The 13763-nt window shown below is 54.7% G+C and overlaps 1 protein-coding gene across 1 annotated transcript in view; it reads left to right on the top strand.

Annotated features, from left to right (window-relative positions):
* The window catches only part of PRKCB (protein kinase C beta), a 164486-nt gene extending 160333 nt beyond the window's left edge, over positions 1–4153 (top strand). The window contains exon 17 of the mRNA XM_090024753.1: positions 2115–4153. Coding sequence (XP_089880879.1) covers positions 2115–2267 — 153 coding nt within the window. The 3' untranslated portion in view covers positions 2268–4153. The remainder of the gene's footprint in view (positions 1–2114) is intronic.
* Positions 4154–13763: the final 9610 nt, after the last annotated feature.

Below are 13763 nucleotides of genomic sequence, written 5' to 3' on the forward strand. Positions count from 1 at the left end.
CGCGCTGCACACAGACAAGTACATGCATTTTCATTCAAGCCACCGTGTAGCTGTCAGGGCACGAGGCATTCAATCACCGAGTGACGGCCTCTTCCCTACGTGCCTCTGCTTCCCGAGCAGGGGACTCGCAGCCCACAAGGACTGTGCAAAGCCTGTGGCACTCGCTGGCAAGATAATAAACCAGTGGTGGGGCGTAAAAGCGCAGAGCCTGGTGAGTCTGCCCTTGGCTGCAGGGAGCTCGCTCAGGCTGGGGGAGACGGCCGCGGGGAGACCGCTTGTCCGGTTCGAGGGGGCACGAAGTGGCCGACGCGGTTGTGCCTTCCGAGACGAGCCACGCGACGTGTGCATCACGCCGGCAGTGTGGCTCTGCTACCAAGAATCGGGGCGCGTGCGACTTGAAAACCTCCGAAGCGGCGCTGCCCGTAACGCTGCGTGCTTCGTTGCAGGGCCTAACAAAGAGCGAGTCTGGGGTGTGGGAAGCACGCCTCTCCCTCAGTCTGCTGGGTCCCCATCGCTGGCCGGCATGGCTCGTGCTCCTGATACCTCCGGCCTTTTGCAGCCGGTATCGCCAGCACCCGCCAAGTCTGAGCGCCCCTCTTCCCTCCCAGCCAGGTGGGCTGCGCGTGGCCGAGGGCTGCGATATCCCAGCCGCTGCCTGGCGGGGAAGGAGTGAGCGTGGTTCAAAACACGTGTGTGAAAGGCTATAAAATCCTGGAAGAGAGCCTCTTGCACTGTCTAACTCTACCCCAGCTGGGAAGTTTGATCCCGTAAAAAAAGATCCTGGTCTCCCTGAAAGCTGGGCATCATGGCCCGAAACTTGAACTTGAGCCTGATGGTGGTCACCCTCTGTGACTACTCTGATGTGCAGCACGGGCACTCTGGGGACGCCTGGCAGAGACTTATTCCCCGCTCTCTCCAGCCAAAAACCAGCCCTGCCTGAACCGTTTCGGTCGTCCTGTAAACTACTGAGACCTTTCTCCAGCAAAGGGGCCTGTGCTGCGATTTCTGTTCTCTTCCTGGCAGCCCTCGGTGGTTCCCATCCGCACGTTTCCTTTACTGATGAAGTATTTCTGGTGCTTAGACTGCGCCTTCGCTGCTGCTGGGCTCACGTCCCAGCCCAACTCCTCGGCCGTGGTAGAGCCAGCCCGTACCTCGGGTGCCGCAGGCGATATCCTCGGTGTGCACGCGCATAAAAACGACACCGCTTCCCTTCTCAGATGTGTTGGCTCTTCAGTGCTAATAGCAGGACATCGGCCTAATTGCTTTGCTGTAGCTGAGAAGCCTGTATTTTTGTGATCATCCGAATCGGAAAAGGTTGCAGCTGTGTAATTTTTTTATTTATCTTTTTTTAACTTCAGGTTTTTTGGCCCAGTGTGTATTTTCTGTATGACCCTGGAGAAAATCACATACTCCTCTTGAATGAAATAGCTGGAACAGTGTGGAAACTGCACAATCCCAGAGCTCAACTAAAATGTCAAATGCCTAAAAATACAAAAAAAAAAAAAAAGAAAAAAAGGAGAAAAAACATTCACGTCCTATTCCTAAACTTTTTTGGCTGGTTATTTTATGGGTATTGGGAAATTGTATTAAATGCTTATTTCCAGGACTGGGGCATGTTGCTTTCTCCAGGACTTCTAATTCCCCCCCCCACCCCGTGTATTACCAATCTGTGTTTCCAGTGAAAGTTTTGCATGCTGAGACGCTGTTCTTTCTAAAGCCGCCAGATAAGGGGGGAGAAACACTTCTTTTGTGAGCTCCGTGTCCTTTCTGTAACGTGCTGTGCTCTCATCGTGTCTCAATTTGCCTCTTTTGTTGGGTATTTAAAGTGAGTTGGATAAATTCATTTCTGTTTTTGCACACTGTACCTGATTGCATTTATTGTATAAAGGCGGCTGCTGAGTGTTTGAATGTCGCGTACCTAATCTAATGTGTATTTCTTGAGAGAAAAAAACCCCACCAAGCGTTTCAGAACATATATCCCACGAGCAAATCTGAAAGTGCAGCAGCAAGCAGCCCTCCGAGTGCCCGAGGTTGCTCACGTCTGCCGGGTTGAATGACTTTCCTGCTTTCTCTCCTTGATGATTGTGTTTAATTCTGTGCTTTCCATTTAACAGAAGGACAAGCGAGACGTTTCCAACTTCGACAAAGAGTTCACCAGGCAGCCTGTCGAACTCACCCCTACGGACAAACTCTTCATCATGAACTTGGACCAGAATGAGTTTGCTGGATTCTCCTATACTAACCCAGAGTTTGTCATTAATGTTTAGCCGCGCTGCAGACTTCCCGCTCCGGCTCTGCAGGCCAAACCGTCCCATCACCTTGTCCATACGACACCAGTCTTCCGGGGTTAACAGTGCATCCATGCATATCCTCATCCAAACCATGGAGATAGCTTGTCTTAGGAGGCCTTTCTATGTACGTGTCACTTGCTAGCTTGGTTTCTACATCTGGAAATGTTTCGTTTTTGAGTGAACAAGCAGTAATACCTGTAAAAACTGCGATCCATAGTTACTGCTTTTTAAACTGGTCAGAATATTGTCTCGAATACCAAATTGCTACAGTCTTTGTCATTTTTGAAATGGGATGCTGAAATGCTGGTCAACTTCTCGTTATTCACAATTCGTTTCCTTTGAATGCTAAGCATGGTTGGTATTTTAAAGCGTTGTGCTGAAGCTTGCCATGACTGTGAACTTGTCCTAGAAGAGCCTTTTGTGCAAGAATTGAAATGGTTAAACCTGATCAATGTGGAGAAATCTGCTTATAGACATGTTTATATTTTTAACTGCGTTGTATCTCCAGTAAAACTGGCTCGATGAAGCGGTCTTCCTCTTTCGCCTACTGTCGACGTGTGCATTTCCATCCGTTCTTCTTTCCTATATTAATTACTCAGGCATGAGACTACAAAATGAATTTCATTCCAGTCCTTGTAAATCAAAGCAAGTCTTTTTTTTTTTTCCTAAGTAAAAAGGTGAGATTTTTTTATTTTATTTTAAAAACATCTGGGACAGTTTGCAGTTTTGATATGCTATGTCGGCACTCTCCTAAATCTTTCTCCTGTTTTGTCACAGACTCTGTTGAAAGTTAACAGCTCTGTAAAGCATATTATTAATCTGCCAGAACACACACATTTGTAGTCTCAGTTTGGTTAGCGATTGAAGACACGCTCGCTAGGAGAGGGCAGTACTGGGGGCTATTTCTAAAGGTAACTTTTGTACTATCCCCCCTCTGCTATATAATCTAGACAATCAATATAAGTGATTCTCCACGTGCCCTGGCTTGCTTCATTTTGTTCTAGCGTCCTGTTTCCAGGGATTTTATTTAGCAATCGAGGACCATTTGAAAAAAGAACGACGCCAAGCGCGGTTTTTAATAAAGTTTCAATCGGGGCACAGCGGAGGTGCCACGTGGAAGAGGCCAGTCCGGCGAGGGGCACAGTTTGTCTTTCAGCTGGCTAAGCATCCTTACTTGTTCCCCGTCTTATGTAGACACAACACAAGTGTGGTGAGCGTGTCGTACATTTGGAGTCACCGGTTGCTAGTCCTCTCTTTGGGTAATAGTGCAGCTGGTTTCCAAAGGTTTGGCATTTGAGGGGTTTTTTAAACGCTACCTATTTGAATGTAAATACCCATTAAGCCTTGATTACGGGGAGAAGTGAGGGTGAGTGTAGAGGAAATACCAGCTTGCAGGGCTTTTATAAAATGTCAGACTTTACCTTTGGGGATCTATTTTTAATGATTTATTATTGGGGGCGGGGGGGAAGCTGCTAAAAGCTTTAGGAGCTCATGTCTTTAGCTCAGCGGTAGGCCTAATGCCATGAGGAGTGTGCAGGCAGCCACAGATACTCTGCTCCATTTAAACGGGCCCCTGAACTTCAGGGAGGGCGTCCCAGTGGGGTCTGTAGCAGAGGGGATGGGTGGTCTCCACGGGCACTCAGGGACCTGCGCTGAGGAAGCAAAGAAAATGAAACGCCAACAAAAATGTAAAAAAAACCCAACCCCCAAAACTGCAAATTGTGCCAGATGGATTGGGAGGTCCGGGGGGGACTTTGCATCCGGCCAAGACCAGAGACATGGTTTCCAGTGAGAGCTCCCCTAACTCCAACACATTTTGCAGAAGACGCCTCAGCCTCTTCTGCAGCTCACCGTTGACTTTCCAAGCATGCAACTTGCTGTAATGACTGTAACTTCCAAATATATTGCTGCAGAGTTTGTGCTACTCCCGTCGTGGATGGCTTTAATTTGTCTCTCTCGTATCTTAAACCCAGCCTCTGTTACCTCAGTCTGTCCCATATCGCGATTGCCCTTGTATCAAGGAAGCCACCCTGGTAACTCGAGTGCGAGTGACTTGTGCACGGAGGCTGGCGGCGGGAGCCGTGTCTCGTCCCTGTAGACATTTCCAGGTCTGAGCGACACTTCTGCATGAAGCAGGATTTGCTTAAATGCTGAACAGCTCAGGCAGCTTCTACCCAAATAATCCACCCCCCCAGCCCCTGCCACAGCCCAAGCGCTGGATTTGCTCATGAGGACAGACGGGTCCAGCTCAGGTTTGTACAATGAAACGTGCACCTACATTTCTGCAGACATCCCTTCCTAGAAATGCTTGACAGAGCCGCGATCCAAGGGCCCTTTCGTGAACCACTTTGCTCACCTGCTTCCCTTCCTGCAGGATTTAGGACCTGGAGCGTGTACCGTCATGACCCCATCCATACTACCACTGCCAAGGGGTTTCTTGCAGGGTGTTTTTGCGACTCTTTTTGGTGAACAAGAGTGACGTGGAAAAGCCTGCTGCTTTGCTAATGCTGAGATGTGCAAGGACTCTGCCAAGGAAGAAGGTGACAGCAGTTGACTCTGCTTCTATATGTTGATTTGTGGTAGACAGGGAAAAAACAGCAATTTAAATAGGTCTCGGGAAGCCTCAGGCAGGGCCTTTTACTGGTGCTTTCTGGTATGTGATGGACTCCTGGTAACCTGGACGCTGCGCGGTGCAGAGTTGCTACGCTCTTGGCATGGATGCATGCAGATGGGAGGGACACGTGGATTATAAGTCTGTGAAAGGGGAGGGCAGGGTGCTCCCGGGCAAAAAGGGCCTTTCAGCCTGGAGGTAGAGCAGAGCAAAGTCTGTGCTGGCTAGCAGGCTGCACGGCCCCCGGCCCGGGGAGTTGCCAGGGCTGCCTCTGGAGCGCGGGACCCAGGGTGCGGAGTAGTGTAGCAGAGGCCAGACGACAGGAGGAGCCGCACGGGCACAGGGAGGGCTCGGGTCCAGTCCTGCACCAGGCTCAAGTCTGTTGACGTTGGTGTTTCAGCTCTGGGAAGCCAGACCCTGCAGTGCAGGGCCACGGACACGTGGCCCGGGTAGCTGCGTGTCCGGCGAGGGCTGGAACGGGCTGGGCTGGGTGGCGGGGGCACGAGGGTGAGGGTGCGTCCGTGCCGGATCTGAAGGTGCACAGGCCTGCTGTACAGGTGTCAAATCTGCACGGGTGGTACCTGTGCGTGGCAGGTAAGCAGGGTCTGGGGCACACGCGTGGCTTGGCCTTTCCATGGGTTCCTCTGGCGTTTGCTCATGCCTTGTTAGCCAGCACCCCAGTAAATCGGGCCCCGTGGAGCCGTATGCAGAGCTCCCTGCAAGGAGACCGCCTGCTCCTGCACCCAGCCCGGCGTGCGGTGTCGGGCTGGCGTCTGCCGGGGTCCGTGGCATGAAGGGGGATGGAGCCAAGCTGGGCGGAGGCTGAGCAGCTTCGGTGCCAGGGTTGTGCAGGTAGAGCAGGGCGGTGTCGCTGTTCTTCTTCCCAGGCTTTTGGGAATGAATTCCCCACCATTCGCGTCTGCACGAGCGCTGAGCGCTCTTGTTTCAGGCTCGTCGGAGCATCCTGCCCCTCAGATTTACTGACTCCCTTGCTCCACAAGCCTCTACCATCCCGCCCGCTCTCATCCCTGTCGGGCCACGGAGATTTAATTGATTGTCGAAAAATAGCTACAGAGCAAAACTGGCAGGTCTGTTTTGTGCATGTGCTGGCTTTGGTCCGAGATCTGGAGCGTTATTTTCGGAGGAGGGAGAGAAACCTGGGTGCGGAGGTTTGGGTTCACCGGGGTTTGCTGATGCTGCGTGTCTGAGCCGGCCTCTGGAGTCCCGCGATGCCTCGTGCGAGCTGACGGTGAGCACCAGTCACCGTGTTTCACAAGTGCCCGGGGTCGGTCGGTGGCAGGTGTTTCGGATGCTGCCCGTGTTTGGCTGATTCCAAGTGCCTTTGGTTGTGTCCAGAAACAAACCGCTTCCCCCGGGGATGTTTGTGCCAACGTGGTTGTTCTCACGTGTCTCGCTGGGGCCCGGGGACCATCACAGGGGGAAAGTGAACCGAGGAGTAGATTTAAACAATCCCCTCCTGCAAAACAGTTCCCTGCGCCGTGCCGAGCCCCACCTCTCCCCACGCAGGAGGCCAGGGTTTGTGTCAAAAAACTCGCTCTCTGCCAAGGGGATGAGTAGGGCATAGGACACGAGGTCCTGAGGTTAAAGGCTCCCACGCACACTCACTTGCACGGAGGGCACCAGCGGCTGCTCCAGTTGCATCCCAGCTAGAGCCGGGTGGGCAGCATGAATGGGTCTCCCAGCCTCTCCCCCAGGAAGAGCACAGCACCCTGGTCAACCCTGATGCTGGCAGGAGCGATCTGGGACACTAAGTCCACGATTAGTCCTTATGTGACCTTGGTTACATCATTTAATCGCTCTGTGCCTCGGTTTCCCACCTGCATGATGGGAGATGACAACAGCGTCCCCCCTCGCAGGGGGGCAGGTACGTTAGCGGGGGGGGCGCACAAGTCGAGCACTAAGGGGGACCAGGCAGCTAGTTGGGGGGCCAAGCGCTGCTGTTGCTAGCGGCTGTCACGGCAGGTGGAGGAGGCAGATCCTGCCAGCCCCATTCAGTGACCTGGTTCCCAAGCAAGCGCCGTCCAAGCCCTGCTCCCCGCTTGGAGCAGGAGCAGCCCTGGATCCAGTTTTTCAACACGTCATCAGCAGGCCAATTATTTTATTTTATTTTTTTACAGTAGCGTGGTTCGTTGCTTTTTTTTTAATCCATGAACCACTCGGCACGGTTAAGGCGAGCGCTTGGCGTGTGAGCCCCAGGGACCGACAAGGTCTGAGAGCCTGAGACGCAGCTGCAAAGTGCTGCTTTGGCCCTGCGGCACATCCCCTGAACCTCGAGATGTCTGCAGGACAGACGCGTGCCTGGGCAGACCCGGCTCTGCGCAAGCCACAGCTCGCGGCGATCCCATTATCATTGTTATCTTCGTTATCATGATTGGCCTCATGATGATTATTATTATTGGTGGTACAGCAACACCTAGAGGCCTCCAACAGAACTGGTGACCCCTGTGCTAGCTGCTGTACAAGCAGCTTGCCCCCTCGCTAAAGGTAGCAATGGGCTAGGTAGGAGAGCAAAGCTATAGAGAAGTGACATGCCCAAGGTCATCCTGCAGGTCAGTGGCAGAGGTGGGAAGAGGTCCTTCCTGCATTCGTGCCCCCGCCACCAGCTGCGGTGCTTCTCCCAGGTCTCCAGAGGAAAGTTTATCAGCGTCCCCTCCGCGCACATCCCCTGCAGCTAGAAGTCCCAGCAGCCCCGAGACGTGGCCGTGTAGCTCTGTGCCTCTGCCGGCCCCGCGGCTGCAGACGGGGGCCAAGAGCAGCCGGTCGCAAGTGGCAGCGCTTGCAAAATTTCGTCTGAGCTCTGGCAGCTTCGCCCTTGGCAAGTCAGAGATGCGAGCGGCACCGTGTCCAGCGCCGATGGAAGCGCACGGTGGTAGGGCGAGGCGGAGGAGCCTGGAGCCCGGTGGGCGCTCGGGCCTTGGCCTCCCGCTGCTCGCCTGCGCGCACAAATGACGCTAGCTCAGCCTCGGCCCGGCCTGCGCAGCCTGCTGCCGCGTTCCCGCCTGCTCTTGGTCAGCGTGGCCGTTTTGGAGTTGTCCCAGATTTCTTCCTAATCGGTTAAGCAAACCAGAGCGCGTGTGTCCACACAGCCTTCGGAGCTGATTCATCGATACGCTTGATAATGAACCCAGGGCAAGTCTGCGAGTTGACAAACCCACAGTCCCTACGGCTGCGAGGCCCAGCAGGCCTTCGGGGCAGAGCGTGCTAATCTCAGCATCTCCGGCGCAGAGGGAGTCGGTGCGATGGGCTTTCAGCGCAGGGTAGCAAGGAAACATCCTGTGCAAGCAACAGGGCTTACATTGCTTAAACTTCTCAAACTAACTCCAGCAAACAAATGCTGCAGGTCCCCTGCCTTCGCAGTGCGGCCAGTAAGAGAGGCGCCAAGCGTGACGCTCGGTGCGGGGAAGTGTCCATCCCGATCCAAACTGGACCGTGTCCCAGGTGGCGATTAAAAGAAACACCCCCCGCAGCCCCGAAAACAACCGTGGTTAATCAGTTTGTGTTTGTAAATTGGATTTTGCCTGCAAGCGTCCAGCCACTTCTCAGCGATCTGTGTGTGTCTGCTACAGGATTCTCCCCGTTAGGCGCACGTGTAAGCTTTGTTCTCTTGGCTGTATGTACGAAAAAGCAATAAAATATAACGTTTTAAAGGAACCCACGTAGCTCGGCCGTCCTTTGCTGCGGGGGGTTGGGGGACGTGTGTGCACGTGCTGGAGGGAAGAGGTGGTCATTTGGCAGGACTCTCCAACGAGTCAGCGGGCATGTCCTCAGGCACGTTTTAACTGGGCAGTTCTCAGCGGCCACCGGCTGGCTCGTTGAGCCCCAGCTCCTCCGCGTCTGCCTTGAATGTTGCAGCGGATAACGTCGAAGTGATCCATTTCTTGCTGCAAAGGGCAGGGCCAACTGGGAACTTTAGCTAATTTTCAGGTAACGCATGTTAATTCACACCGTTGAAGCTCCACGAATGCTCCTCTCTGCTCTTCACCCCGTGCCAGGTCTTTATGCAGGTAAATCCATTCACGGGGGCACCAGGGGCCAGCTGAGACCCTCTGTTTGGCAGGAGGACGCGGGGCCAGGCTGCGGTCTTGGCCCAGCTTGACGATTGAGACTTGCCTGTAGGGCACCCCCCGGCCATGCCACAGACCGGCTAACCTGACACGGGGATGCTTCCCTGCCCACCGGGGAGGCAGGGCTACAGGTAGACTAATTAGCCCAGCCACCCAGCAGTGCTAGTTAGCTCACCTTCAGCATCACCTGGACGTGGCTGGATTGCTGCTAGGTCAAGAGCTGGCACGGCAGAGCCAGAGGTCTCTCCTGCCCAGTGCCCTGCTGTTGCCGGCAACTGATGCTTCAGAGGAAGAGCATTAGAAACAGGGCATGTCCCACACCTCGCAGACCCTCCCCGTGCCCTGCAGCGCGTGCAAGGGCTGTGCTCCCTGGCACGGTAAGTGTGTGGCGTGGCAAGGACGTGGCTCCTCGCCCTGGGGCGCAGCACTCTTGCATCCACTGGCCCCTTGCCCTTTTTGTGAAGAAGGTTTCCCTTCAGCTCCTTTCGTAGCCCTTCAGATAAGCTGCAAGCCCCTGTATACTTCCCGGGAGCCATTCCCCACACAAGCAGGCTGGACTGGGGCGCACGGTGCCCGCGCAGGAGATGGGGAGCAAGCAAAGGAGGCTGCCGCGGCTCACCTGCTTTCCGGTGCAAGTCTGCGTCCTGGACCCGCACCCACGTAACAAGCCCCTATTGTAAAGCTGCGAGGCAAATCCCTCAGCTGCCCATCCCTTTGCAGAGGTGCCGCGTGGCAGAGCGGGAAGGCAATGAAGCCAGCGGGCTGTTTGCTCTTGCAGGGGTGCAGAAATCCCGGTGCAGCCTGCAGTTCTGGGTGACGCTTGCCTCCGTTCCCAGAGGGCTACATTGGGACCGCGGCTGTCCTACCAGGGGGGACCGGGTTTCAGCTGAAGCCAGCCAGTAATCAACCTGGATACCTGCAGCAACCCGTGCTGCCCCGGGGTGCAGGGGTTTGCAAAGCCGGGTGCGTTTCCTTCCTCCCCTGCCCTCCCTCTGCCACAGTGATAACGAGCTGCGTAGCTAACCGGGGGCTCCCAGAAACTCGCCCCCCTGTGCAGGGTTGCAGGAAGGCCGAGGTTCACTTAAATCCCATCCCGAGTAGCGCACGGGCTTTGTGCAGGGCACTGCACTGTGGGGAGGGTCGCGCCCACCGCCGGCAGCTAAGAGACTGCCCTGGCCAAAGCCAAAGCGTCCCCGGACTCCCTCGCAGAGCGACTGACCCTGCGAATCGCTCCCCCGGCCTCCCCCTCTGACGAAACGTGCCCTCGGGCACCTCCTTACCACGCCTGTTCCTGCCTTCTCGCCCGCTGCCCGAAGGCCAGGTTCTCAGAAACCATCTCCCCAATGGTGCCGTTGGCTTCGGGGTGCCCGAGTGCACGTGCGAATCTTGCTGCTGAACCGGGCAGCCAGTGGCTTCGGGCCATTGCCAGCTCTGGAGCCCGGGAGACGCTGGTGGACCACGGGCTGATTTTTCACACGGCATGGCGTGCCCCCACTGCACGCCTCGTCTCCTCCTGAGGTTTGTTGTACTTCAAAACTGGGGAAGTTTATGGTGGGGATAGGATTGGAGGCAAATTCTTATGAGGTTTTTTTGGAGGGGGAAAAAACAACACCTTGACTGCAGTTCTGGGCCTTGTCCCCAGGTGCAGCCTGAGAGGAGAGAGGCCCAAGGTAGGTTTGGTCTGGCCAGATTACGTGTTGCTGAAGAGGCATCTCTGATGTAGTCTGCCTGTGGGCCTCCTGTGTCCCATAGTGCTTCCTGGCAGGACCTCAGCCCGACGGCACGGCTTGTGCCGAGTGCCCGGCTGGGGAGACGTCCTGGAGGTGGGGTCACGGTCTCGGTGTGGGCAGAGGCACAGGGCCCGGGGGAGCCCCCTCCCCTGAATTCACTGCCTGGCACAGCGACACTTTCTATGACTTCCCAGCTTCAGCTATTTTGGCTTGTGGAAAGGAAATGTTTGGTTTTCATGACACCTTCCTTAATTACAGGAGCTAATGACAAAACCATTGTGACAAATGAGTCAGCTTTTTGATCGTGAAGTTAATTCAATCTGAAGTGGAGAGAAAACTCGGGGGAGAAGTCCACTCATGTGGCCCCACGCGGGCTCCCACGACCCACGTCCTCACCGCGTGGCAGGCGAAACGCTCCCCGGCAGGAGGTGGGCACGGTCTGACGGGCACGAGAAGCGCTGAGGATTGGCACGAGCCGGCGCTTTCCTTCTCCGCCGTCCCTCCATCTGTCAAAGGCCTCATTAATGCTCGAGAGACTGACCAGCAGCAGCTGACCTTCAAGAAGCCGTCTCCCTGTGGCCTCCTTTCACCCGTTTTGTTTGCATTATGGTTCTGTTTGCCTCGTTATTCTTGATCCGCTCCCCCCTCAAAGAGTTTAAATCAAATCAATCATGGCCACTCGGGCCGGAGCCGCAGCAAACCTTTCATGCTGGAGCAGTGCGCTGCAGCTGGGCTCAGGCCAGGAAACATCCCTTCGTCTACCGCTGTTTGTGCCTTTCATTACTTCGGTGGCATGGTGGCCTTACGCAGCCCTTTGTGGCATCTCTCCTCCTCCGTGTCTCACCCGAGGAAGGCCGGTGGAAAAGCAGAGGGTGGCTGGGTCAGAAGTCTCAGCTGTCTGCAACGCTCATCATGCGGCATTGGGTATGCTGGTCTCTTGGTGTTCCCTTTCTCCCCACGGTCGGTAAATTCACTGACACTCTTTGTTTCACGGGTGTTGGTTGTGGCCATGCTGGCAAACAAGGTTCTTTGGGTAAATGTGATCTCTTTTATTAAACCAACTCAGGTAGTTGGAAAAATTGTTCTCTGCAAGCTTTTGGGTACCTGACAAAGGGTATTTGTACCCGAAACCTTATTAAGAACACTTTCCCCAACAATTTGAGTTGGTCTAATAAAAGATACCAGATTTACTTTTGTACCTGAAAGCTTGCAAAGAACAATTTTCCCAACTATTTGAGTTGAGTTAATAAAAGATATCAGATTTACCCGAAGAACTTTGTCTTGACACTCTGTGGGCACCTCAGGGCATATCTACATGTGCGCTTTAATGTGCATTAGCCTATTTTAATGCACACGAAGGCATCACAAAAAAGTGCTCTTTAGCTAATACGCATTAAAATAGGCTAATGCACCTGTTTCTAATGCCTCACAATGGAGGTACTAAATTTAATGCGCACTACATAAAGTGCATTATAAATGTGTAGCTGAGCCCACGGACAGGAGGCAGCCGGAGCTAGCTGGACCTTTTCTCAGCTTGTCTTGAGCCCCTGCTGCCCGGGCTGGTCTTGTGTAAGTCATGGCAGGCTGCAGGGGGATGGCCGTGCGCGCGAGCCCACCCGTGCTAGCTTCAGCTAGCTGGCCTGGGTAGGAGTAGCAGGGAAGCACCAGCCGCACAGGCTTTGAACACCAGCTCCAGAAGACGGTCCCTGGAGACCTCGTGCTCTCGGGCTGCCAGCGCCCATTGCTGCAGCTCTGCCATGAGCGTCGAGTCCTGCCGCGGCACTTAGCACTTAGATAACACGCAAGTTTTTCAAAGCACTTCCAAACATCAAAGCATCCTCCCCAAAATCCTGTGGTACAGAAGGGAAAAACATGATACAGAAGGTGACATGACTTGTCCAAGCTCCCTGTCCTGGTCCTTGTACCCTGTCTTGCACCCATAGCAGAGTCGGGCCAGGGTAGTTGAGACCTCAATGCCCCCCCACTTTACTCTTAGCCTGCACAGTCCTTGTAGACTCTCTAGGCACCTGCATCCCTCTTCCTTCAGCCCAGTCTCATTGAATGAAAGATTTATAGATGTTGGAGCAGGGGGGAAAGATATCATCTAGCCCAGCTCCCTGGCAATGCAAGATTATTCCTTGGGACATAGCACACACTATTTTGCCCCCATACAATTCATAGTGTCATAGTTTCTAAGGTTGGAAGGGACCTGAGCAGATCATCAAGTCCGACCCCCTGCCATGGCAGGAAAGAGTACTGGGGTCAAATGACCCCAGCAAGATGTTCATCTAATCTCCTTTTAAACACCCCCAGGATAGGAGCCAGCACCACTTCTCTTGGAAGCTGGTCCCAGACCCTAACCGCCCTGACTGTGAAGTCGCGCCTCCTGATGTCTAGCCTAAATCTCCCCTCTGCCAGCTTGTGACCGTTATTCCTGGTCACTCCTGGCAGTGCTCGGGGGAACAGGGACTCCCCCAATGCCTGCTGATCCCACCTGACTAAGTTGTTACAGGCCACAAGATCCCCCTCAGCCTTCTCCTGTGGAGGCTGAACAGGTTCAGGTCCCGTCGCCTCTCCTCATAGGGCCTGCCCTGCTGCCCCTGACCATGCGAGTGGCCTCCTCTGGACCCTCTCCATGCTGTCCACATCCCTCCTGAGTGCGGCGCCCAGACCTGGACGCAGTCCTCCAGCTGTGGCCTGACCAGTGCCGCACAGAGGGGGAGGATCACCTCCCTGGACCTGCTCGAGATGCATCTGTGGATGCAGGACAAGGTGCGGTCGGCCTTCCTGACCGCGTCCCCACACTGCCGGCCCATGTTCATCCTGGCATCAATGATGACTCCAAGACCCTTTTCTGCCTCTGCCCTGACGAGAAGGGAGTCCCCCAGCCCGTAGGTATGGTGCTGGTTCTTCCTCCCCAGGTGCAGCACCTTGCACTTGTCAGTGTTGAATCCCATCCTGTTCTCGTCCGCCCACCCCTGTAACCTGTCTAGGTCCGATTGCAGCCTATTCCTCCCTTCTAGCGTGCCCACATCCCCCCACATCT

The sequence above is a fragment of the Crocodylus siamensis genome, chromosome 12 (genome assembly GCF_052110815.1).
Source record: "Crocodylus siamensis isolate JL-2025a chromosome 12, ASM5211081v1, whole genome shotgun sequence".
In the NCBI taxonomy this organism is placed as follows: domain Eukaryota; kingdom Metazoa; phylum Chordata; order Crocodylia; family Crocodylidae; genus Crocodylus; species Crocodylus siamensis.